Raw genomic sequence first — 27,423 nt, 5'->3', positions numbered from 1 at the left:
GACACCATTTTATTCATGATATATAAAATGGCTGCTCATTTTATCTGTGCAATAATAATTTAAAATAATAATCTCCCCGGTGTGCCTTGTTTGCAACAAGACTAATTTTGTAAGTATTTTCTAATAAAAATATAGTACACAAAATGTCGTCCAACATCTGGATGTGATATCTTAAAAAATAAATAAATAAATAAAAATTTAAGAAAATAACAGCAGCAATAACGCTCAAATTGGACCGTTTTTCCCCGTTGGCCTTATGACGATGACGATGATGATGATGATGATGATGATGATGATGATGACGACGAGTCTATGCATTCACCTTCAGCCTAATAAGCCTTCACAAGCCCGAAATATGAAGCCTGTAGAGCAAGGTTGGGCAACCTGTGTGGCATGTCGGCCATATACGACCCACCGAAGCAAATGATCCAAGCCCGCCTCGTCGGTTTTTCTTTTGAGAAATTTACAACGGCCCTTGGATGACTTTATGAAAACTGAGGAAACCCACCCCTGAGCTCGACCTGAAGACAACCAAGGCCCACAGTGTGTGTGTGTGTGTGTGTGTGTGTGTGAGAGAGAGAGAGAGAGGAATGTTTCTACCAAATGTACCTGTAGAAAAGAAAAGTCCTATTTTCAAGCACACGTGTCTCTAAGGCTATGCAAAGTACAATAAATATGACAAAGGAGTTACTTTAACTTCATAGCAGCAGAATGAGAATTTTTTTTAGAATGCCTTAACTCGTTTTTGTCAGTGTGTGCTTTTTGAATTTTTTGTTTGTTTTCACGGGGGGACAAAGTGTTTTTGTTGGTCGTTTGTAAAGCTTAAAAACAAATCAAGAAACAGAGTAGTCTTCGGCCGCAACCAAAGAGCGAACAATGCAGCGTGTTCCCACTTGACAAAAACAAAACAAAAAAAAAACTGTACTCAACTCTATTTTTTATACTTTTTTCAAAAAGGTGTCATTCCTTAAAAAAAAAAAGTTGGGGAAATATACTGTATGAGTGTTGAAAGCGATATATATATATATATATATATATATATATATATATATATATATAGTACATGACAAAAAAAAGGACGACACGTATATGACGTTGACAGCCTTTGCAGCTTCTTTTTCCCTTTCATGTTACCCGTCTGTATACGAACTATTTTGTACAGAAATTTAAAAAGGGAAATGCAGGTTTAGCTGATGTTTACCAAGCCTTGTATTGTCAACTGTTGTATATTTTGTATGTTAAAAGATTTTTTTTTTTTTTTTGTAATTTTTAAGACTGCAGTGCTTTTTGAAATTATTCAAAGGGAATAACTTGCATCATGCTGTAGGTTTTCAAAGTAGTAACTATCAATAAAATTAAAAAAAAAAAAAAAAGTTAGCCTTGTCTTTCTATTTCTTTCACTGACTTCCTCTCTTATTTCTATTTTTGAAATTACTGTTTAAACAATTTGATGGTCTGAGTCGTGTCACATGGGAGGAGTTACAATGCATGTGATTGGTCTGTGTGTTGCCTTTATATTTGCAAAATAAGTCCCCTGCTAATGGTGAGAATAGAAGAGTTTGTGCCTAAATTAAATATAGATTAAAATAATTATGAAATCTAAATAATTAAAATGCTAATAAATACTTTTCAGATATCAATTATAAATTATCTGCAATTTATATTCAGTTGAATTGGATTTTTTTATCATTGTGAACTATTAACCTTTAGTTGTGAAATATTGACAAGCGTTAATATATGTTTGTTATTTCAAATCAAAACTATTAGTCACATTGAACACATCTATATCCATTTTGTGCTGAGTATTTATGTATGCATCCCGCCCCCCCAAAAAAACGCCACACAAGAAAAATCAAGTTAAATTAAGACAATACCAGCTGATTTACACCCTGGACTGGTCGCCAGCCAGATGCTGAAATAAAATTACAAGATAGACGAACTTCTGAGATTATTTTAGCGTGCCACAAGACGCACTACACACCAAAATAGAAGCACGCACACACTCACTCAATCATCAATAACACTTTTTTATTGTTTACAGTCTTATTCACAATTCTAATATATATATGTATATATATATTTAGTTGACAAACAAAAAATGAAACAAAAACATATATCCTTGACTACTGGAGGTTTAACAATGGGAGCGCCAGTGCTGCTCTCTGGTTAATCTTGGCACATTTTGGGGGAAAGGGAACACAAAAAAAAAAAAAAAAAAAAAAAAAAAAAAAAAAAAAAAAAAAAAGAGAGAGAGAGATATACCCGTCAGTAGTTTTGTCACAGCAAGTCAATAAGTTGCCTTGTTGTCCTTAATGTTTTCATTGGAGTCGTAGAGTCCGAACGAAAAACAAAAGTTATCTGGAGATAAGGTCAAATGTATCCAATGACAGAAAAACGTGCGTTCAAAATTCCTTTCTCCTTCCATTTGAGTAATTCGATGGCGTTTAGCTGCCACTCTGCTCAAGATGGGTCAAAAGAATTATTGATTTGGACGAAAATTTAAAAATGAAACGTTCAAGTGCGGACAAATGCTTTGATAGGAAGGAAGCAGCCATGTACACGCGCTGGCCGTTTGGAGTCAGCCAGTCAGTTGCAGAAGGTCAAGTGGACCTGCTGGCCGTAGAAGACGTGGCTGGAGCGCTCGGCCACGGCCCGGCACGCCGCCTCCTCGCTGGGGAAGGTGACCAAGGCCTCGCCGCTGCACTGGCCGCTGAAGTTGTACAGGATGAGGACGGCGTCCGGCTGGAGCTGCACGGCGGAACAAAAAAAAACAAACAAAAAAAAAAAAAACACTCAAGAGAAAAGAAAAGAAAAAGGCTGCGTGTGCCTTGCCAGTGGGCTTCAATGTGCCAAACACCAGGAGACGCCCACGAGTCTAGGGAGAACAAGATCACACTGCTCTAGTCTAGATAAAGAAAGGAAGAAGGTGACAAGGTTAATATTTAAAAAGAAAAAAAAAAAAAAAAAAAAAAAGGAGGTCATTTTGATCCCAGAAGAACACAGATCTCATTGGTTGGTTAGTTTGGTTAGCTAGCTAGCTAGCATGCTGTCTGCAGCTGCGAAGAGGAAAAATGAAGCTGGAGAGGCGACAGGACACAAACTGCTTCAAAGTTGCTAAAAATTAGTGTAAGAGTGCTGAGTCATGACTAACATGCTGCCTTCTCCAACTTGGTAGGAAAAGGTAACTGGTATTATAAACTACCGGTACATATAATTATGCATGAAAATTGTAGTGACGTATTGAAATTTACTGAGAAAATAAATGCAGTGTTTGAGGTGAGGCATTGCCTCAAGTGATTCATTGTGACACGCCTCGTATTTCAAGACATTTGGTTGAATTTGTTGAAAACCTGCACCTGAATAAATTACACTGAAATAAAAGCAGAATATGTTTTTGGTCGTTTTTGTATAAGTTTCTGATTGACGCTTTTCTACCTGGAAACATTCCTTGCTGTATTAATGGCAGTTAATAATAATAATAATAATAATAATAATAATAATTAATGCAAACTGCATTCTTTCAAATGGCCAACAAGGGGCGACACCTGTTTGCAGTCGCATAGCATTGAATGGAAGGAAGGCTCCTGCTACTGAATCACCTCTTCAGCAATCAACACTCAGAATTCCTCTAAAAGGAAGCCAGGATTCATTTGGGGAACATGCAGGCCGAAAAGCCGAGTCAGACAGTGTGAAGAGCGAAGCAATGCGGCGTCTGCGTCCCGTCCCCAGGGGGTCGGCGGTGGGGCCCGGAGCAGCTTACCTTGGGGTCAGCCCCTACAGGCAGAGCCATTCTTTGGGCTGAATCAGACTCCTGGCCTGTTCGCTCATCTGAACCATGCTGCCGTACTCCTCGGGGGCGTACTACACATAGCATGATAACCAACATCGTCAGCCTGACACGGTTACATTTACTATTACACACACACACACACTATGTTCTCAGACACCATCACACTGAAAGAGGCCACCCAAATGAAGCAGACAATGCTAACGCAGTGTTAACTTGACTTACAAAGTGACTCAACTTAAGAGTTTGAACGATAGTGGACAATTCTTCAAAAACGAGGCCGAATGTTTGCGTCAAAGTGCGTCAAACAAACAAAACAACCCCTCCACCTAAGAATCCAGCCAACTCTCTCTAGCAGGTCACGTCAAGTCAAACCTCAGAGCTCCATCTCATTCGACCTGGCAGCAAATGATTATGGGAGGCAAAGAGCGACTTGAAATGAAGAGTGCAGCGACACGGCAAAAGGGCGCGTGGCCACTGTTCACACCAATCTCCCAGTGTCAGCATGAAAACATTTCTGGGGACTGAGACCCTCGCATCTCTTCAAAGCGAGCATACGCCTCCATGTGGTTGCGGCAGGTACTGACCTGGTAACCCTGGAAAAAGCTGAGGATGTCCTTGACGCCGGTGTTGTAGGGAAGGCCCTGCATCCGCACCAGAGCTCCGGGTTGGGGTAGCACCGGGGACGAGGCGGCGGCGGCTGCTGCAGCGGCGGCTGCGGCCGCATGGTGAGGCTGGGCCGCTACCGCCACCGAAGGTGGGGCTGCGAAGTAGCTCACCGTGGAGGGAGACACTGGGGGGCTGCGGAGGGAACCAGATAGGTGATGAGCTTGTTTTTAGAATTTGATTGAAATTGTTGTGATGGGCATAACGGTCCACCAAGAGCAATTTAGTCCATCAGGGATTCGTTCGTGTTGAACAAGTGGACAGTCCTTTTCGAGCTACCATAAAGCCTTTGGTGTCACTGTTCTGACAAAATTTCTTTCCCCTAGTGTTACTAAATTGTTCCAAAAATTATTTTTAAAACCTCATGTGCCTTTCATCAACTTGATCAATTTGTTTGGTGGCGTGCTGTGGATGTTTTCTAATGGAAAATAGTCACCTTCCTAAAATAATGGCCTAAAGATTTTTTTTCTGAAAACTGAATATAATTAATTAATTTATTTAAGGGGTAGAATTGCTTGTTCTGCTCATCTGACGATGTAGGTGATTTTCACAGTGGTGGCCTGAAAGGATTTCATGAAAATATATAATAATCATTTGTCGAACAATGACTACGGCCATTATCTGAGTCTCGACTCAAAAAAGCTTGGGAAACACTGGCGCGGTCAGTAAAACTCTTTTATAGCAAACAGTAGAGAATGCTGTTGATTGAGTCTCCATTGCTGGCCAAAGAGGTAATAAACTCACATTAAATTCAATATTTTTCATATAATGATGTCTTTGCGGTCAAAACACTTGCTTTGGTGAAATGAAATGACTAAAACAAGTCTTACTCTATTAAAATTCAACCAAACTAAAATGTATACGTTTTGCAATGACAGTCCAAGAAAATTGAGTCATAATTGAGCAAACAGGTGATGTGCATACCTGGGATAATAAGCTGTGTAGTTCATGTTCATGTAGAGATGAGGTTGAGGGGGGTAGTAGGCCAAGGCCGGGCTGTGTGTGGCCTGATGAGGTCTGGGAGCGGCCAGTAGGGGGGGCTGGTAGAGGGCAGCCTCTGACAAGATGGCGGGTGGGGTAGGGAAGGCGTAAGCTGTCGGGGGAGATAAACCTAAAAGGGAGGGACGAACGTCATTAGAGCGCACATCAAACAGACAGCAAATGTAAAGTATATCTTTAGTGAAAAACAATTGATCATTTCGTTTCACTTTCAAAATGTGACAGTCGATTTGAGCATGGCAGGTCTTTTATTTACAAAGCTGACTTTGTTCGTGAGGCTCTCATTGTTACAAAATAAACAAAGCTAAATGGCAGCATGGACATATTTACATACAAACAGCCTGTATCGAGTCAGAGGCTGTGGGCACCTAAGCAGGGAACACAATGAAAGGACGCCAAAGAACTTTTTAGGAGAAAGATTGTTGAGGGGGGCGGGGGGGATTCGTAACTGGCTACCAATCTAATCTCTACTGATAGAAAGGAAAGCGCAAAGGGCGAAGTGCAGGTTCCCTGCATGCAGTCAAAAGTGGCATCCTCTCTTCAAACGCATTCATTCCGACAGTCGCAGCCAACGCGCACACAAAATCAGAGATGAATTATGAATCAGTTTAAGTATGCCCAAATGATTTCTGTTGTCAAGGAAACCGGTTGAATTTGTCCCAAGTAGACTCGACTTACAGGGGAGTTTGCAAGGTGGTGGCGAAAGGCCGCTGCGGTTCAAGGTCCCTCCCATCAGCACGATGCTCATCTCCTCCGTGGAGCACTGGAACACCTCCACGTAACGGTCCTTCATGGTCTTCTTGTGGCACTTCTGGGACACCATAAAAGCCTTGTCCGGGGACTTCATCTGGATGAAGGCGTCGCCCGAGGGTCGCCCCTGAAAAGGGAAGCAAGCAATCAGCTTGGTTCAGACGTTGTGGACGTATGCTGCCAAGGTCTGGCCGTGGTCTCGCCTGCTGGTTGAGGACCATGTGCACTCCGTGGGGCTTGATGTCAGCGGTGTGCTCGCCCATGAACTCCAGGATGTCTTCGATGCCGGCCGTGTAAGGCAGGCCACGGAGGCGGACGCAGTCGCGAGTGCTGCTGGCCGTCGGGAGGAAGGGAGGCGTGGCGAGGATGGGGACGATGGGCGAAGCGGGCAACGTGGATATCAGAGGAGTGGACAGGTAGCGAGTCAGCACCTGGGGAAAATGGCTTAAATCAGTCCTTCCAAAAACGTACCAATCTAATGTCTTCCGTGACCAAGTTTGGATGCATCTGACGATGAATCGGTAGTGGTGCTTGGTGGCTGCGTTTAGACCAGGGGTGGGCAATTCCGGTGCAACCCACCTGATTCAAATGATCAGGATCGTTATCCAGCTTCTGCAGACCTTGCTGATTATATGATCATTTGAAAGGAGAGATGGAAAACAGGCAGAGGGCCGGAATTGCCCACCCCTGGTTTAGACTGTCCCAACTGACCTGTTGCACCTCAGCCGCGGTGCTGCGAAAGAGCTCGATGTAGCGCTTGCCCAGGATCTGCCTGTGCTTCTTCATGGCGTTCTGGGCGTACTCGTCACAGGAGAAAAGCACAAAGGCATCGCCGGTGGGTCTTCCGTCCGGGTATTTGACAAACAGCAGTCCCTCTGCGCCATCTGTGACCGGGCTCTCGGGACCCAGGAAGTCCAGCACTTCCTGTGATGTGGCAGTGAACGGCAGACCCCGCATGCGGATGATCACCTGGTTCTCCTTGGACAGGAACTGTGTCACCTCGTTAGACGTGCCTGGTGTCAAAAGGGAGATGAAAACAAAACACAGAAGCATCTGGACTTAGCTCTCAGATTCACCATCTGAATGAGTCCAGAGAGTAGAATGCCCCTTTTTCCACTGTACATCAGCAGCTCAGCTGTACTTGGCGGCAGTTGCTTCTGTTTTACTTATCTGGTTTTACACTTCAATAATAGTACTGCTAAAGTAGTTCTTTTTTTTTTTTTAACATCTGTTTATAAAATGGAGTGCCTTAGTTTTGACTAGTACAGATGCTTTAAAACTGTCCGTTTACAAATGTGAAGACATAATAATGATGAGATGTATTTATTTATTTGGGAGGGGGGGCAGGCTAAGCCCCCACCCTCCCGCATACAAGTTGCCAGTCCACGAAAAGCATGTAATTGTATGAACTGGAAATTAGGGTGAAAAAAGATTGGGGACCTCTGGTTTATGTTAGCAATATAATATATGGTATCAAGTCAGGGCTCTTGGAATCTTGGCCGAACAGGTACAAAAAATTGTTTGTAGTCAGTACTGGGCAATGGAAAATGAGAACTAAAACAAAACTGGCAAAAACATTCAGTTGAGAGCAGATCGCAGCCAGTGAATAACATCAGATTTTTTTGCATGAGAACCAATATACAGTTATTTTTTAAACACGCACACACACTCACGCAAATAATGACAGTATACATAAATAATACAGTATATCCCTATCTGGTTGTTATTGTGAGATTTCTAAGTGTATCAATAGTATTTCGGTTTATGAATGATCTGGTGTGCTTGAACTATTTACTGAGAGGCCAATGTGTGTCAATCTGCATCGATCTGAGCTCATTCCGATTAAAGTCCACTGCGAATTTCTTTGTGTGCCTCCTGTGTAGTGTTACTGCTACTCTGTGCACCTGAGGCCCTCGGCCCCGGCTTTGTCTCCTCACACCCCCCTTTGTATCAGCACTGGGCTGCACTTTGCCGCCGTCGTCAGCCTGGCCCCCCCGAGGGGAGTGTGGACTTTGAGGCTGAGCAGAACAGGTGAGGGTAACATTTCTGTCCTACCAGTCTGCGAGGGGTGGGCTAGAGGGACGAAGAGGGGGGATGCTGTGGGGTGGGGGGTTAGCGCCTCACAAAGCATCTTTTATGAGTCCAAGATAAGAGGCTGGAGATCACTGGGATGAGGCAGGCACACAGGTAACAGGAGAGAGCAAAAGAAACCTTCCTTTACAGCCATTAAGGGTGGCTCTTTTAGAGATATGTGTGTGTGTGTGTGCGGGGGTGCATGTGGGGGTGTGTGTGTGCGTGCAGGGGGGGGGCTTTTTTTCCCCCTCAAAAAAAATAAATAAAAATAGGAAGCCTGCACAAAACAGAAAGATTTTCACAATGACTCCTCATGCACATCGTGCAAAGGGGAGAAAACTTAAAATCTGACCTCCGGCAATCTTGAGGAATTCCTCTCCGGTGGCCTTGTAGACCTGAAACAACAAGGAGGAAAAGTGGATTCAGCCATAAGCTGCCAGACTGAACATTCTCAGCATAAATTGGAGAGGTCTTATCATTGTTCCAAGAGAAAACGTATGCCGTAAATATTATCTCAGATATTAATTTTCTTATCCCTCGAGGTGGAGACAGTGTGGTTCCTCCCACAATATTTATTACACCACAAGTCCCAACAGGCAGCAGAGAAAGAACGACATAACTTCAACTAGGCAGAGGAGGGACCTCATGCTGCTCACCTCTCCTTACACAACTCAAATAATGTAGTGCGAACCAATCAGAGTTTAACATGTCAGTGAGCTTGGATAACAGAGGATGGCCAGCCAGGCTGCTTTTAATGACAGAGCAGAATGCAAACCTCGATGCATCTGCCGCGCATGTACACTATGACCACTGTGCATGCCTCTTTTTCAACAGAGGGCCAAGCTGACCTGTCACAATGCCTGAATGAATGAAACTTTGGGACATGACCGCAATTTGGGGAAAACTACAGCAAATTTGATGCTGTTTTTGCAGTATTTTTGAGATTTTGCTATTAACCATATTTATCTTCTTGTACACTTGTGTGCAGCAGTGCATTTTAAACAATGCTCGACACACATTTGCAGTCATTTACACGTTTGTCATTAATAGTTCAGGCTGGTTTAGTGTTTTGAACATTTTTCAATAGTGGTCAACTCTCTTTTGCCACTGTTAAAATGGTATTGAACAATACCTGTAGAGTAAAGGTATTATGGTGGTGACAGTTTGACGCTGGTTACGTTTGGGGATTTGGACCAGTCACTCTTTGGGGATATGCCACATCAGCATCTTGGGTGCGTGACACATACCGTAGCCCACTCAAATAAACAAGTATCTAATCTCCATTTTCTGCCTGGCATTTTGTACATTATGCAAAGGATAACTTCTCTTGGACCCCTAAGGTAACTCTTTGTCAGATATGTGACAGACACTAGCAAATCTAAAATACCCCCTGAAGGTAAAGCTTTGACACATCAAGCCTGAAAGAACCTATTACAAGCCTTCACCAAGACATTGATGACGTTTCACTTTTCACAGTGATGCAAGCCCTGCAGCAGAGGTTGAGGCTCGCTTAGTTTTTGACATAAGGCATTTCACAGCCTCCGACAGCTTATTACAGGACTGACACAAACACTAAGGTACACTAATATCACTGTCACAATTCCAGTGGAAAACATGTGCAAGCTGACCTCGATGTAGCGGCTGCCCATGTGGTGCTTGTGGCGCTCCAGTGCCAGGTCTCTGTGTTCTGAGTTGATGAAGCGAACCAAGGCCTCGCCATTCCTCCTGCCCTGAGCATTGAGGCATAAGGCCACGCCCCCTCTGAAACATATCACTCTCTTTAAGATCTGTTGAACTCATTACCAAAGTAATGCACCTTTAACGTAAAATAGAATCCATTTTAAAATCCATAGAGGCTAACTTACTTGGCTATATTGAGGCCTTTGAAAAAGCGAGCAATGTCTTGGTCTGACGACTGCCATGGAAGTCCTCGCGCCCTGATTATCGTCTCGTTGTCCACTGGCTCCGTCTTACTGCTGCAGAAAAACACAGCACTGGAACTTCAACTGCTATTAGATGTTAGACAAAGCAGCATTGCAGTAATTGACAACAAAGGATTTGCATCCAGGTATTCAAATGTATGGCTAAACTTGCTTTTAAATCAATTGTCAAAATACTTTATAAAAATGAAAGCTGAACGTCTACACTCGACTCAACTCAATTAGGGTTCCATTTAGGACCAGCCTCCCGCTATTATTCAAGTGTGAGGTCCCACTGAATTTATAATACTGTGTATAACCATCGAATCTATTGTTAGTTGTAGTATGCTGATAGGAGACTAAAATATTGCTGTCATTAGGCCAATAAGTGGGAAAAAAAAAACTGTAATGGTAAAATTTTGCACATCACAAGGCCAATTTCAATTTATACATGTACCTTTCAATCAAAAAGACTGGCGACTGACAAAGTGAATTTAAATGTCACTGTGGCGTATGACAGATGGGTAAGCACTTGACAGTTAAGTTTTAAGTGCTGTAATAATACAAGTGTGCTACTGTTTCCACTGAAAATTAACAGTCTATGCCCCACAGCCTGGCTGAAGGGTTTAAAACAGCAACAAGATGTCTGTGTGTCCAAAGGATTACACTTACCATGTGCCAGAATCAAATTTGTACTTCACCGTCTCCACAAGGGAAAAATTGTGATCTAAATGAGGAAGAAATGAAGCAAATCTATCAAGACGACAACACATAGCTAAAGTTTACTTATCAACAAACAAGTGTACATTCTTCACCTTGACATTCAAGTCAGACTAGTTCTGCTAAAACAAGCAAGACAGGTTGTGCGCCAAAAGTGACAATTACATGAAAATCAGGTCGTCAAAGTCGGTTATCAGCTATTTGCTAGCAGCCAATAGCCCTTCAATTACGTGTGCCTTTCAGCAAATGTATGGGTTGCTTGTGGATCACCAGAGGCTTGTAACTTAAAAGGAAGCATCTCAAATGACTAATGGTGATGCCAAGAGTACTTACTATAAGGCTCAGCCAGGATGCGCAGGATCAGCTGCACCATGCTCCTCACTTCCCTCACTCCCATCAGCTGCTCTGATACTGCAGCTAGACCCACATCTGCACGCCCAGTTAAAGACATGCTACGGCTTTTCTCTGCTTTAATTTACTCACAGATCTCAAAAATGACCAAACTCACTCAGCACAGGAACAAATATTTGCTAGAGAATTACAATTTTGCCCCATTTAATTATTATCCATGTCACTTGACCAAAACAAAAAACAAAAAAGATACGTTCTAACATGGAGGGAAGCTCCAGCTTGTTTGCAGGGATGGCGCCGGGGCAGCATTTCTCAAACTCTTTTCTCAAGTCCACAAATGAGAAGAAACACTCTGGAAGGACGAGATTCTGTGAACCAAGATATCACAAGGATATGCTCAGGCACGAGACAGTCTGTCATATCAAGCAACAGGAGTCAAATAAATACATGACAGGAGTTCTAAATCATAACAACGGAACAATGTGGGGGGTTTTTTGTTTTGTTTTTTTAAATTCACTTAATATGAGATCACTTGTGTCAGAACTGTTATGGTTTTGCGGAATGGTTTTACTGCTACAAGGCAGTGCAACAAGGCTCTCCTGATGCAAAAAGAAAAAAAAAAAGTTCAGTATTTGCCTAAGGAGCTACTATCACGAGAGCTTTTTCTGTATACAATATCACACACTAACTTACAGTAATGTTTTATATCGCTATACCCTAAATCAAATGTGTACGTTTAACGATTACACTTGAAGTCTAGTTAAAGGCTGCAGCTCATTTGCTACTAGGGCACAGGAAAAAAAAGAAAAAAAAGAAAAAACATAGTCATCCAGTGAATTTTATCTAGAAAAATAATCAGCTCGCATCTCTTTCCGGCACATTGTCTTTTGCTTCGATTTCATGAACCAGGTAGGACACAAAGTAAAACAGCTGATGATCATTTTGTTACGGAGTGGAAACCCATTTACCTTTTTAGAAGCCTCGGGGTGAAGAGCCTGTCGGATGACAAGGTGACTGTTGACACAAAGAGTGTAAGAGTTCCTGTCGAGACACTTCAATTCCGATGTCACAGACTGCTGAAACTGCAAAAAACAAGCACAAATATGTATACTGTTATTTCTCAGATAATGTTAGAACATTACTTGTAGTCACTCTAAATAAAGCTAATTATTTTTGATAAAAGAACATTTGCATACAGCTCGGGATCGCAGAGTATGCAGTGGACTATATATTGTGCCTAGTGGAAATGGGTTGACTTTTGTAACATTAATATAGGGATTGAGTAGTGTGCAAACAACAGTGACAGAGTAAAAGTGAGCATTTACTAAGATTGAGGGGCAGAGAGACAAGTGAAGATTGAGCTATGTTTGATGCTTGGGATAGCGTGCGTTTGGCGTCGCAAACAAGGCTCGTCTGACAGGTTTGACCGTTTGTCGAGTGTGGGAGGGGAGCGATCGCACTTGTCAAGAGGCCATACGGGTCTAACTCGCCTTGTTTAACCCTCCTCTTGTCCTCATTGTCGGTATACGCCCTGTGTCCTCCGGGTCAAAATGACCCGTCTTCGCTAAGCCCCCAGCATAAGCAGCTTGATTGAATTCAAACAGCAAATTTCATATTGATTGAAGAAACAACTTGTCCTTCGTCACAATATTTGTGAATACCTGAGTTTCCCCACTTGCATTTCTATATATTCTTCTAAGAAAAGAAAACTGTGCAAAAAGGAGTTCAGAATGCATTTCATTCATCCCAGTGACTAGTTTTTCTTTTTTTCCTCCATTGAACAATTTAAGACAATGGACAGTACAAAAAATATGAAAACGAACAAAACCCATTCAACTAATGAGCACATGTAGGCACAGTATGCAAGTGCTATTTCTTATATTTCTTATGCCTGCAGCATACAGTATGCATTTTAAAGTCCTTCTTTTGAGGGCACTACTGAAATCTCTTCCTCTTACTTGGCCTAGTTGGTGAAGTGGCTGTGGTAGCTGGATCCTCAGGTTGGTCTGCTGCTGAGGTTTCTGTGCAGGCGACATGCTTGTGTGCCTTTCCTAGCTGCTCCAGGAACATCCTCCTCTTGTTCTGCTTACGAGACCTCCAGGTTGGGTTCATCTCTCTCCGACTCACAAAGAGATCGTAGGAGGAAACGTCAATAATGTTGTGGAAGATGACAAGGGGCCAGCGGGCATGCAGTCATCCTGCTGCAGCTGTATGTTGCAATCACCTTGTCGGTTGTCCACACCTCCTTTGTTGCGATTGTAGTCTAGGATGATGACTGGATTTCTGTGCTCACGATCGCTAATGTCACCGTCTGTGTGCAGTGTGCTCAGGAGAACTACATTCTTGTTTTTCTTTGGGAGGTAAGAAACTAGAGTGGTCGTGGGTGTGAAGGCACACTTTGACAAAGACCTCTCTCTCCTTTGACCCAAGCAGTGCAGGTGGGAGCTCTGGCTTGTTCTTTCGATCTGTACCAACCACTGTGATCTTCCTTCCTTCCTTAAGAGCTGCTATCCGAGTTCATAAGAGGTGTCTGCCGTGTTGGTCATATACAATGTTATTTTGCCATTTTTTTTGAAAGGAAAGTCTCTCTTTCAACTTCAGGGTTTTCTTCTTCTTCTGATGATGATGATTCATCATGCTCTTGGTTGTATTCCTCCCTATCTTCTTTTGATACATCTTCCATTTCCTCATCTGAATCAGAGATGTCTTGTTGGACATAAAAAATAAATAATTAAAAATTAAAAAAAACAGCTCTAGTGCCCTTCAAAATCATAACGCACACTCAAAGCTTCAGCACAGAGAGAATTCGGGGTCCTGTCCTCTGCAGCACCTTTATAATTTCTTTATAGAACTACTAATTGATCTGAGATTGATCAAAGGCACAGTAGTCTGCGAGAAGACCACCTGATTTGTCTTTTTTACTTCTGCTACTGACTGATCTAAGACAATTAAAACATTGTAACATTCCGTGGTGGGTAAATAACTCTGTGACCTTGATTTCAACTCTAGTTGTTGCACCATCTTTGTATAGTTTACATGGAAATATGAATAAAAGCAACACTTCCCTTTTTCTACTGTTGGGGCCAAGCGAGGAAAAGTCATAAAATTACAAGTTAAAAAAATATTTTTAGGGGATTTTTTTTTTTTTTTTTTTTTTTTTTAAACACAGTGGTGGGTCATTTTGACCCGAGGACAACAGGAGGGTTAAGTGATGCTAACACACACTCCTTAACACCAGCATCCCACATAAGTGTGTTTGTTTTATTTAAAATCAGACACACACAAATATTGTGTTGTGTCAACCTGATGCTATTTACTGGTACCAAGATGAAAGATACGCGTAACATCCTGCATCATACCAACGGCTGTTTCTAATATTTTGGCTACATTTTTGAGGCCATATAAAACTAACTCACACTACGAAAATAACAAAAATATAACATTATTAACTGACAGTGTTTATAAAACATTATCTTTGTAAAGACGTTTTTTTTTTCTTTTTTGTTTTTAAACGGATCTTCACTTTGCCATTTCCAAATTTCCTATTTGGTCTAAAGATGACAAAGTTTGTGAAACCCTGGCAGGGATATTCTCTACCGCCTGAATCCCAACAGCTGCCATAGGTGACAACATAAATTAGAACCAGTGGAATTAGCTGACAGCCAGGATTCTCACATGGCCGCAGGCTACATATGACTGATAATCAGACAGAGTGTTACAGGTGCCTGTTTGGACCCGTTTCTCAGCGTAGAAAATGCAGGGCCACGAGTCAATGGCAAGCATATGCTAACAAACAAGGAGAGCAATAAAGGAAAAAAACTGAAACCATTTCACTAATGATACAGAATCATACAGTTGTCAAAAGAATCCAATGAGTATTTTGTTTTGTCTGATTTTATGAGCCAAGTTCAGTCACAACATTGAGTGCAAAGTTTGACTGAGTACGTCCTTGTGTTCTCATGATCGGGTTGGTGATCAATCATCAGATTTTACATTGGGCAAATGCAAGGGACACAGATGTTACAAATAGGTTATTGTTTAATTAGCATAAGTGACAAGACTTTCACACGTACGATGACACCCAGACAAAGACTTCCGCATACCAGGGCAAGGCTTGCCAAATAATTAAGCAGGCTGGCAGACGCAAGTTCTCGACCCAGCAGAGACACACCCTGACTTTTTCCAGTCAAACTGAATGAATGTGTCCAAATCTTGAACTAACAGCAGCATGAGTGAGATACACAAGGATACAGCACACAAGTCAACCGCTACAATATGCGTAAACATTTCAATAAGATTTCACTAACTGGAATTTAAGACTTTCTAAAAATGATATGTATGCCTTTATAGTCACAAAACGTTGTGCACCGAAATCTTATGGCTTTTTTTGCAACACTCCAAAAGAAGGGCCGCCAGGTTGGATTGCAGCACATCACACAAGAACTAAGTGTACCAGAGGAGAGCCCTGTTCAGTGAGCGTCAAGATTTACTCTTTACACACTTTCCCTCCCTGTCTCACCAAGGATTGTTGAGAAAAGAAGAATGTAAGAAGAGAAGTAGTAAGCTGCCCCAAACAATACACACAGATTTTCACTCCAACATGCTTCAACCAACTACAAGATATTTTCACAATTGAGGGGGAGGAAACGGCCTTTGAACGTGGTCCTATCAGAGGTCTCTCGCCAGTGGAGTGTTTTCCTGCAGAGGTGAGAGGAAGGGTGTTGCTGCTGGTGGCTGCAACAAACTCCGATAAGAGCGTCAAGGTGTGTCATGCAAGTCCTAAATTGTCCAAGGATATCGAAAGCAGTGTTTTTCAAACACTGTGACGTGGCACACCAGTGTGCCGCGAGATATTGTCAGGTGTGCCGTGGGAAATTATCTAATTTGTGTGCCTGCGCGGTCTAGAGCCTGGCAGCGTAATCATGTAGTTACTACATTGTAGTACTCTTCCATACCAGTAGGTAGCAGCAGCAGAAGGTAGCTAATTGTCTGTTTAGAGACAAGCGAATTAGTGTTTATCCAAACATGCCCATGTTTCACACTAAGTATCAATATGAAACATTATATAAGACTTTTTTCTTTCTGTGTATTTAATTCCTATTCAAGATGTTATAAAATAGCGTCATTCTTCAATGTTAAAAAAATGCTTATATAAACAATATAATACTTATATTGTTAAAATAAGCTCTTTTTTCACAATTTCAGCTGGTGGTGTGCCACGGAATTTTTTCAATGAAAGAAATGTGCCTTGACTTAAAGTTTGAAAAAACACTGGTCTAAAGAACCGCCACAAAGAACTAGCATTTAATATTGTCTCTACTTTTGAACTCAAACCTTGGTTGCAAATTAACAATATGCTCGGAGTACGTACAAACAGAAGAGAATTTAGTAGCAAAGCCTACCCTAGCCTTTTTTTTGTACTTTTAGGTGAACAACTATTATTTAAAAGTTGGTTTTGATCCAAGTGTACAGTACATATATGCATGACACAACTTTGTCTGCTTAAAACTGCTTCAAAGAATGCATTTAAGCTACAGTGTCCTATGTATATTGTATGTACAGGGCATGAATCCTCTTGTGAATAACATTGCATTAATCTTCAATATACCGTAGTCAAGAGTAAATACGTTACATGAGATATGAATGTTTACACTCAAGCAAGTGTCTTTGAACTTTACACATTGTGGCCTGAACGCAAGCAAATGTAAAGAGTAAATTTAACATCCAAAGGTGTTTAACGCTGCAACACTTTTTTTGGTGTACATTTTATGACACACCCATGTGTGAGATGATACACTGTTTGACTTTGGCTTTGTCTCTATTTGCCTTTTGATTTAGCCTCATAATCCCTCTAGAGTCAGGGTAAGCTTTACCAACGCGCAAAACAAGGTTGTTATATTTATTGAAAGGCGGTGGAATGATTCAGTTTCACCCTAAGAATTAAGGTGCATGCATCACTATTCAGGCTGTGACACGTAAATGCGCCAAACAAAAAAACAACTTTAGGCCACGTCACTGCAGGCATGTTTCTAAAATGACAATAGATAAAGCTGTGACGTCTGAATACACATGTAATTGGCATATTTCAACACTAGCACAGCTTGTGCCAGCAGAACAGGTTTTAACATTTCATATGCTTGCTGTCAATGACAATCTTGTGAGTTCAGTTCATAACAAGTTGGACTTAATTATATTCTCAGCGCCCTCTCAAGTACTGTTACATACGTAGCGAAACCTATTTGTTGAGTAGAACAAAGTTGCCCAGAGCGCAAGCCCTAGTATGGATGTAGTTCAACTTCCAATAGTACCAGAGATGTCGTGTTAGTTCGACTGCAAAGTATTTGAGGTTGAATGAACAGCATCTCTGCTGGTTGCAGCCAAGTGGTACAGAATCATATATTATGCCCGTTCCTCGTCATAACTCAGTCAACACGAGAACCCATCTTAGTGTGTTTTGATAAACTAAGAGCCAAGAACGTTGGGTGAAGAATGTAATGTTGGGGGAAGATGGCCGAGCGACAATAATTAGATTTCCACTGAACAGTATGAGATAAATGTATGCAAAACAAAAACAACAAGCAAAATTAAACAAAACCAATAATTACATTCTAAGTATCCATTTCTCTCATTACTGTATATTCATTTTAGACACAGATTTAAAGGACAGGTCCTCTTAAGTATTCTAAAAAGTTGAAGCAAATGTCTAGAAAAGGTCATTTGCCATGTTGTTATGAAATGTTTTGTTGAATATACCCCCCCCCACTCGCCCCCATAAAAATATCACTACAGTGTAGCGGCTCACTTGCTCAAAAGGCCCCGCTAACAGGCAGCTACACAATCACTGTATAAACTACACTAGTCACTGCATTAACAAACTCAATTGCAGCCGAAATGAATCAATTACATTCCATTTTGTCTTCCCTTGGTGAAAGAGGGTAAAAGAAAAAGAAAAAAAGCTAATGAAGGGATAAATAGCAAGGGATTAATGGGTGACACAAAGGAATGAAAAGAGCAAAGTGATTGCTTGGGTTAATATTTGAAGGTTCAGCACACAAACTAACCGAAGGTAACCAGCCCTGTTTGAAACGTTAACCGTTCTTATGCATTCCACTCTGAGCAAGAATACAAAGCAATGTTAGCATTAAGCCCATGACAACAGGACCATGACAGACTTTCAAGAAATACTGTACTGGCAGGGGTGGAGAAAGGAGCACCCGGTGCAAACAAACACTATTGCAAGGTTGTTAAAAAAAAACATGTTTGACAACATAAGCACTATTGGCTAAACACACATACTGACAGGGGGCAACGCAAGAAAATTGTATCTTTAAACGCCCTATTTCAGACCCCCCACCAACCACTGTCCCCTCCCTTCCCCTCTGTCTGTCCTCCAGCTAAGAGAGGTGCGGTCACAGGTAAACAACCCACCTTCCAGATGTCTGCAGCATGCATCAAGCCAAGACAAGACTGGACCTGCGACTACTCTTAATCTCCAACAACCTCGGGCGACACGAGCCCCTGAACTTCTACACAGTGTCGGAACACCAACCCACCTCCGTAAAAGGCCATCAGGGAGATTTGCAGTTCTTGTATTACAGTTTAAACAGATCTGGGCACATGCACAACAAGATCCTCAAATTCTAATAATGTAAAGTGGATGCTGTAAATGTAAACACAAAGTTCATACAATTGGGGGGGGGGGGGGGATTTGCATCATATGAAACTTGCCTGTGAGGGGATAATAGGCTATAGCTGCTATTCAAGCTAATCAAGAATTTTATTGATTTAACAATTCTACATTACATCAGTCCATTAACAAAATATTTAAAGGGGAAGCCAGCCAAAACATTTCTTTTTTTTTTCCAAGAATATGTTCTATGCAAGCCCACTAGTTGAAACAAGGCGTTGTGATAAACATTGCATTTGTGGAATAAGAGTTAATCCACCCGTTTTAGCCATCTCTGGGGGCGGCCATTTTGTCACTTCTGTCGACTGAAAATGACCTCACAACTACTCAGGGCTCAGGTAACGACCAATCGCGGCTGACCCGTTTTCTGAAACTGAGCCATGATTGGTCGTTACCTGAGCAGTTGTGATGTCATTTTCAGTCGAGAGAAGTGACAAAATGGCCGCCCTTTGAGATGGCTAAAAACAGGTGAATTTCGTGCTTAACTCATATTCCACAAACACAATATTAATCAGAGTGCCGTGTTTCAACGTGTGGGCCTGCTGGAAACTTGGTCTTTGAAAAAATGTGTTTGGGTTGATTCCGTCTTTTAAAGTGGGGTTTATGCCCTTTTATTACTAAAGCTTCCATTTCCTATTTGTTTCTGTACAAACTGCTTTTGGCTTCTGAGATCATTTCAGAGATGCAACAGAGGCGGTATGGCACCTGCATAGAAGAGGAATAATGGAATAATAGAACAAGGGTGAAAAGTTTGACACTCATCTTCTACCCTGTTGTGCTGAATGGCTGCTGTCAAGCAAGTTTTGTATTCATCACAGTTCTGCATTCCAGGGTGCAATGTGGAAGTGCATAGTATTAAAAGCTCTGAAAATGTTATTTTGCAGGGTGTCTCGTTTTATCTATTCTATATAAAATGTTTGTCCTCATTAGGGTTGTGGGCGAATTGGAGAGTCTATGCCAGCTGATTTTAGGTAAGAGGGGGTGACACAACTAGGTCCGGTCGCCAGGCAATCTCGGTTCACAGATAGATAACCATTCACACTCACAGACAATTTAGAGTATTTAATTAACCTAACAGCCATGTTTTCATTATGTAGAAGGAAGCCCGAGTATCAGGAGAAAACTCACACAGGGACAGGAAGAACATGCAAACTCCACACCAGAAGAGCAGAGCCAAGATTCTTTTTACATGTTCCAAGTAAACACTTCTACATCTTTAAAATTATAGATTTAAATTCAAGAACTGAGTGTTTTATCGATTTTATACATTAACGTCTGACTAGTTTTTCCAAATAACACTGGGGTCTTGGAAAAGATTGTGTTTGACTGAAATGTCCCACTGCATCGCTGAGGATGTGCTACCAGAGTCAGCAGTCATTTTAAAGATGCTCAAAAGTCTTCCAGACTCACCTGTTGCAAAACTTTATCCAAGGGCTCAGCATTAACAATGTCGTCCAAACTGAGGCCTGTCTCCTCTTTGCACTGATCTGCAAGCTCCAAAGTGTCTGGCTTGACAAGACATCTGTTAAGTTTGCCCACCTGAATGGAACAAACCTTTAGCATGTCATTTCTCGGTAACAAGAGACAAGCTACTTAACAGGCTGGCCTCCCATACAGGAAATGGACAATTAAGAAATAAAAATGACAACGTGGTTGCAAAGGAGAATTTATAGTCAAGGGCTGGATTGACATGGCAAATCAAAAAGGTGTGTTTTTCCAATTAGGTAAAACCCAAGAAAAAGAAGAGAGGGTGGAAAAAACAAAAAAGTAAACTCCCTCGTTTGCCGGTTGCATTTGAGCTGCACACCTGAACAGAAGGTGAGTTAAAGAGCTAGCATTAGCACACACCGTGTTGATTTATGTCAAACAACAGCCGTTAAAGACACGATACCGAATGAAAATACACACACTCGAGTACAAGAAACCGGACGAACGAACGGGCCGTACCTTTTTCTCACGTAGGTCCAAAATTTGCCACACCAAGAGAATTATTTCCCTCTCATCCGAACCCAGTTTACCCCCATTTGCACCAGCTGTTGCCCCAAAGAACACCACCAGAGTATCACTGTGCGAAGCCATCAGGGACCACAAGGGTAAAAACTACAATTAAAGCAAAGATTAAACTAAAAACAACACGAGGGTTCACCTTTTTCCAAGTGATAAGAGGAGCGACCAAAAGGGTCTGGAAACTCAATTGAGGTAAGGGGAGAGAGAGAAAAAAAGAGGGGAGATTATTTTCAGAGGGAGCCACGAAAGAGTTTGCGGCCAGTCACTCTACCTGTTGCTGTACTTGAGAGTGTTCTATCCAGTGATACTGGTTTGACTGGTAAAGAAGGGTGGAAATCCGTGTTTCGTTCACACGAACTCCATAACAAGCCTTGGAGGGGGGTTTTTTTTTTCAGTTTTTTTTCTTAGTTACCTGTGTGTGTCTCAACCCTTTTGCCAGACAAGTCCCGCAGGTGTCTTCTTATTGGCTGCTTCACAAAGGTGAGGGCGGAACAGTGGGGCGTATTACGCTATCTGATTGGTCAGTGGCGTTTAACCAGGAAGCAGCCTGACAAAATAAGGCTGCAGTAGAAGCCTCCATGAGGCATTCCCGTGGAATGTCAAGATTAGCGACTGAGAAACGCGCGCGCGCACACACACACACACACACACACAAACACCTGCTGTCACCGAAAAGTCATCTTTAGATGGTTATAGGTTAAAAATGAGCGGAACTACTGGCTATGCAAATTTACATCTAATAGATATTGACATACTTGAGGCCCACTAGTTTAAAAAAAAGAGTCAGAGTTTTTTAAGGACATAGCAAATATATTAAACATACTCTACACACCAAAAGTTAAGGATGCGGTATTCGGTATTGGGGTGAAATTTCAGGATGAACCTAAAATGCTCTACCTTCACAGGTGAACTGAATTGGCCTTTGAATGCACAAGTCCAAATGTGTAATGTTTTCATAGTTTTTGCCCAACTTGCTCTAGCTGAACAGCAAAATTCACAGCAGGTGTTTAATCCATGAATCAACCAATATATTTGGATATCCTATTGAGCCTTTCTGTGGCACAACACTGTAGCAATTGCTTGTTCTACATTATGAGCATTTGAGGGTTAATTGTCTGGCGGACTTTATAGGATTTCTTCAGAGGTTTTCATTGTTTCCTGAAGGGTCCAAAGGCTGTCAGTTCCCCACGTCTCTGAAATTGTCATTTTTACTGGCATTTTAGATTAAAGGTACTGATTATGGCAATGTGCTTGGTCGTTTCTTGAATATTATTGTACACTACCACTAAAAAGTGGAGTAATTGAGTGTATACATCTATGGATGTAACATGTTACAGTTGAGAATGTTCAGTAAGCATGAAAGTCTTCATTGGCCTTGCCAAGATCCTCAAATTCCATGTTTTGTTACCTCTGACACACCCATCTCTTTGAGGATTACCCTTTCTTTAATGGTCTTTTGAATGATCAAACTCCACCTTTTTTTTGTCCTAGATGAACCAGTCTGAGTAGTTAAGCGACAATTAGGGAGCTGAAATCCATGAAGCATGAATGCATATTCCATCATGACAGTGGAGAAAATCTATTGAATGGCATGTTTATACATGTTTGAAACCCTCCTTTCAGCAGGTGCTTCTACAGACATGTACTTCAACATAAATCCGACACATACACACCCTCATTCCTCTACCGCTAATGTGCACAAATGATGCTCAGTATTAACAATGTAATAAGGCAATTGTGCCTTTTGTCCGAACACACTGTGCTGTACACTATAGCATATCATAGCAACTAGTACTACAATGCAAATACAGTCTGCACACCACAGGTTGTATGTGAGCTAAACAGGGATGCCATCTGGAGCTTCAGATTGAATTTACCTTTGTCAGATGATCAAAATACTTACTATGACATAACATAACTGTCACACCATTGCTTTTCTGTCCATATTCTTCTCAGAATATATCCAGCATTTGGGTGATTGATCTGAGAAAATTAGTAGCTAAACCCCCAAAAATAGGACATTTCATTCACTTTATTACTTGGGTCTTTATTTTATTTTTTTATTTAAAGAGGAAGTCAAGCCAACAGTGTTCTTTACAATAATATGTTCAATGTGCCTTCACTAGTCCAAACACACCATTCTGATTAATATTGTGTTTGTGGGATATGAGTTAAGCAGCAAAATCCTCCAATTTTTATCCATCTCAGGGGGTGGCCATTTTGTCACTTTCTGTCAACTGAAAATGACATCTCTGCTGCTCAGGGCTCAGGTAACGACCAATAACGGATAAATAAATAAATCAACTGTTTTGACAAAATGGCTGCCCCCTGAGATGGACAAAAATGGGTGGATTTCAATGCTTAACTCATTTTCCACAAACACAATATTAATCAGAATGCTGTGTTTAAACTAGTGGGACTGCATAGAACATTTTCTTATAAAGAAAATTTGGGGGTTGACGTCCTGTTTGATTGACAAATTGCAAGAATATTTATGCTTTTCAAACCTTTACCAATGTTTGTTAAATGTTTTCTTGTCATAATGGAATACATATATATAGCATTTATAAAACATTAACATTGGTAATGGCACATTTTTTATTCAACTTTTGTATTGAGTAGATGTTGGCCTACATTATATACCTGTTATGACACTATCAATAAGTGCGTCATCTTCATGTCTACAATACCGTAATCCAAAAACAGTAGTGCTTACAGTGCCATCTACTGGTCGTGTGACTGATGTGAATGTATTGACACGATCTTAATTTTTGCAATCTTTATTAACTGGATTGGCTGATGGAAAAATGGTATGTGTAATGTGCTATAAGACTTTGCCAAAGCAACTACAACAACAACAACCTTTATTCCGCATTTTGTATAACAACATATGGAAAATGCAACTTTTTATTTTGCAATCTTGTCATGGAGAGGAAGTAATGAGGCCATAGTCTGGCAGTAGTGTGCTGCAAGATTCAAGGAGAAGTCACACGTGTCAAAAACATTTTATATTTTTTTAACAGTTCATAGCATTGCATTAGGCTCTGTTAATTAAAAGTTAACTGTAAACTAAAGGTGACAGAGCAAGAAATTACATTCTAAAACTGAGGACAAGAGTATAAAAGTACAGTAGAATGATTAACTCTAGAAGGAGATGGATGGACGGATGGATGGATGGATAGATAGATAGATAAACCCTTACTGACCATAACATTATCCATCTTTTCTATACCGCATATCTTCATGAGGGTCGCTGGTTAGCTGGAGCCTATCCCAGCTGATTTTGGGTGAAAGGTGAGGTACACCTTGAACAGGTCACCATTCACCAGCCATTCACAGCGTAAATGTAGTAGACAAACCACCATTCACACTCACAGTCATGCTTCAGGACGATTTAGGGTCTTTCAATTAACCTGCCATGCATGTTTTCAGAATGTTGGAAGAAACCAGAGTATACCCGGAGAAGCCCCACGCAAGCGGGGAGAACATGCAAACCCCGCACAGATTGCCAGAGCCCGGATTTGAACCCCAACCAGAGAACTCCGAAACTGATGAGTTTTTCCGACCCTGTAATATTACAACCACTTATAATACGAAAAAACTTTTTTTTACTAAAATAAGGCTGTTTTTTTTTATTGACACTCTCAAATAGGTATTCATTCAATTTATTTGTAATTATTTATTATTGAGGTTGTGGTTTTAAGTGGTTACACTGAGAGCTGAATATTTTGGTGACAATAAAAATATTTGAAGATTTACATACTTGATTGTACTTCTTTCTATGCTTATAAATGTACATGTAAATAGTTACATTTCAGATACACTAAACCAAACACAGGAAACTGCTGTCCATACATGCAATTTTACACCATTGGCTCACATTGCTAGGATGGGTTGTTTCCACAAATGTCAATTTGCTCCTTTGACTCAGAGTTACAATGAGAGCTGCTGGTCTGATTGTTTTGTCTCTTGGACACAAAGGAGAACTCTCTGTTGCCCTCACCTGGAGAGGTGCTGGAGATGTGCTGGAAGAGCTTCCCGATGCCCGTGTCCCGCAAAGAGCTGCGGAAGGAACGGGCGGCAAACATGTAGAGAACGGGGTTGATGGTGCTGCTGATGAAGACCATGGCTCCACTGATGTAGGTCATATTGTTGCGCACATCCTCTAAATTATTTCCGATGTGTGGGAAGGACGTCTCCGTGGCGAGGATAACTAGCGAGAGTATGTTCCCTATGTGATATGGCGTCCAGCAAATGGCGAACACAACCACCACACTGGCGATAAGAACAGTAGACTTGCGCTTGGACTTGAAGGTCATTTGCGTAATGCGGGTGCACAGGCAGCCATAGCACACTACCAGGATGGAGAACGGCAATACGTAGCCCACCAGAGTCTCCAGCAGCACACATACCAGCTCCTGAGTGACTGAAGTGTACTGGTTGTACAAACAGTGCTCCTCTCCCAAATCATCACCAACAACCCTCGTGAGGAGGGCGGGAACGCTGAACAAGAAGGCCGCAGCCCACAGAAAGAACAAAGCTTTATTTAGGGCCTTTTGCCTCTTCCATCCAGCCGAGGCGAAGGGATAGCGCACGGCCAAAAAACGCTCCACGCTCATAAGAGTGATGAGGAAAACACTGCCATACATGCAGGCGTTGATCATAAAGCCCATGACTTTGCAGGAAACCTCTCCGAACACCCAAGAGTGGACCAAAGAGTAGATCCACAAGGGCAGGGTGATGAGCACCAGCAGGTCGGCGGCCGCCAGGTGAAGGATTAGCACCACCGTGTGCGAGCGGTGCTTGACGTGGCGCAGGATGGTCCAGATCACCAGAAGGTTGCCAGGGGTCCCGACCAAAAAGGACAGGCCCAGGATCACGCAGACTGCTACCATTCCACCGCCAAATTCCTCGGGGGCCATCTCATATGGAGGAGAGAGCTCGCTTAAATGTGAGGTGCTGACAGTGGTGTCTGAGTAAAAACCAAAAACAAAGTGCAGCACCAGCAAGGCCTCACTTCCTCTTTTTTTCTCATGAAAAAGTAGGCAATTTCCTGTGAGGAGTGACTCATGGTTTCACCACAAGAGCAACATTTACCTTGGAATATGCATTCATGTGCGTCAACTCAATTACGAAGTGATCGAAAAATGACAGTTTTGCATGGGTAGTACAAAATAATCTGATGTTGCATTGTTACCTCTCATGGTATACTACTGATATGCCAACATCAGATAATCAGACACAAGAACTTTTTCTGATAATGATTTAAGAAAATTGACTTTTGTAGTATGTTTATCCATCAGTAACGCAAAGAACATGCACACTCCAAATAACAAAAAGTCCAGTGTCGAATTGACTCACACAAAGTTGATTTGAACACTTTTTCAGAGTTTATATATACACTGGGCGGCACGGTGGTCGACTGGTTAGCACGTCCGCCTCACAGTTCAGAGGTCGTGGGTTCGATCCCGGCTCCGGCCTCCCTGTGTGGAGTTTGCATGTTCTCCCCGTGCCTGCGTGGGTTTTCTCCGGGTACTCCGGTTTCCTCCCACATTCCAAAAACATGCATGGTAAGTTGATTGGATACTCTAAATTGCCCCTAGGTGTGATTGTGAGTGCGGATGTTTGTCTCCTGCGATTGGCTGGCAACCAATTCAGGGTGTCCCCCGCCTACTGCCCAAAGACAGCTGGGATAGGCTCCAGCACGCCCCGCGACCCTTGTGAGGATAAGCGGTACAGATAATGGATGGATGGATATATACACTGTAGCTCTACACTCTTCAGAGTTAAATCAACACTTTTAAATGGTTAAGTATTTAACACTGGGAGAGAGTTTCATACAGTGGTACAGTGTTCTCTTCATGCATACCTTATATATGTTTTTGTATCTATTAATATAGAGCTCATGTGACTTATCAAAAAGCTCCAGCTTGTGTCAACATCCCAAAAGATTTTTTCTCACAAGCTTTTTGGCTTCTCAAAATGCTTTTTTCGCAAGTTATCCCAATGACTATTGTGGGGTGTTTTTACTTTAACGGAAGGGTACCAGCAATTGTTGCCTGTGCCTTGTGTGTGCAAAGAAAAGAACACCTAACTGTGAAACATGGAGGACGCTCGTTTATGTTTTGGGGATGATTAATTTGATATACCCAGCACTAGAGCCAAGAGTCGAACCCAGAACCTCAGAATGTAGACCTGCAAACCAGTATTTCATCATTCTGCCCTACAATCCAGAAAGTTATTAATATGATACACACCATTATTCATATAATTGGTTGAATACATTTCTGTATCAAATAGCTGTTTTGTCGAATTTATATGTGGGCAAGTAGGACCTAGTGTATATTTTTAATCCAGTTGAAAATGTTTTAGAAGTTTCCCACCTGCAACACACCTGATTCAATGATCAGTTCATCAGCAAGTCCTGCAGGGGCCTGATACCGATCCCGATCATTTGAATCGGT

General features: G+C 41.7%; 2 protein-coding genes across 7 annotated transcripts; both read right to left on the bottom strand.

Annotated features, from left to right (window-relative positions):
* Nucleotides 1-2,011: 2,011 nt before the first annotated feature.
* On the bottom strand, nt 2,012-21,399 carry esrp2 (epithelial splicing regulatory protein 2). 6 transcript variants are annotated; one of them, XM_086025952.1, is made up of 17 exons: nt 21,231-21,399; nt 20,900-21,052; nt 20,363-20,491; nt 12,234-12,347; nt 11,519-11,633; nt 11,248-11,343; nt 10,867-10,921; nt 10,141-10,251; nt 9,904-10,036; nt 8,628-8,670; nt 6,914-7,215; nt 6,406-6,633; nt 6,131-6,329; nt 5,378-5,564; nt 4,375-4,588; nt 3,761-3,861; nt 2,601-2,748 (listed from the first exon to the last, which is right to left on the bottom strand). In XM_086025952.1, exons 2-16 carry the CDS (start codon nt 21,029-21,031, stop codon nt 3,775-3,777), a joined length of 2,145 nt encoding a protein of 714 aa, XP_085882078.1. In that variant the 5' UTR covers nt 21,032-21,052; nt 21,231-21,399; the 3' UTR covers nt 2,601-2,748; nt 3,761-3,774. The 6 variants fall into 6 exon arrangements, with proteins under 6 accessions (XP_085882083.1, XP_085882079.1, XP_085882078.1 ...); XM_086025954.1 differs by lacking the exon at nt 20,900-21,052 and adding an exon at nt 13,224-13,971 and having other exon boundaries at nt 21,099-21,394; XM_086025955.1 differs by lacking the exon at nt 20,900-21,052 and adding an exon at nt 13,224-13,971 and having other exon boundaries at nt 21,231-21,393.
* Nucleotides 21,400-23,952: 2,553 nt separating this feature from the next.
* On the bottom strand, nt 23,953-26,007 carry LOC147150038 (leukotriene B4 receptor 1). The gene has a single exon (XM_086025838.1). The coding sequence runs from the start codon at nt 25,879-25,881 to the stop codon at nt 24,844-24,846; it is 1,038 nt and encodes a 345-aa protein (XP_085881964.1). The 5' UTR covers nt 25,882-26,007; the 3' UTR covers nt 23,953-24,843.
* Nucleotides 26,008-27,423: the final 1,416 nt, after the last annotated feature.

Source organism: Filicampus tigris, chromosome 3 (assembly GCF_054856515.1).
Source record: "Filicampus tigris isolate MCC_2025a chromosome 3, RoL_Ftig_1.0, whole genome shotgun sequence".
Classification (NCBI taxonomy): domain Eukaryota; kingdom Metazoa; phylum Chordata; class Actinopteri; order Syngnathiformes; family Syngnathidae; genus Filicampus; species Filicampus tigris.
Note: the sequence above shows the minus strand (reverse complement) of the source record. Positions and strands in the feature narration are given on the sequence as shown.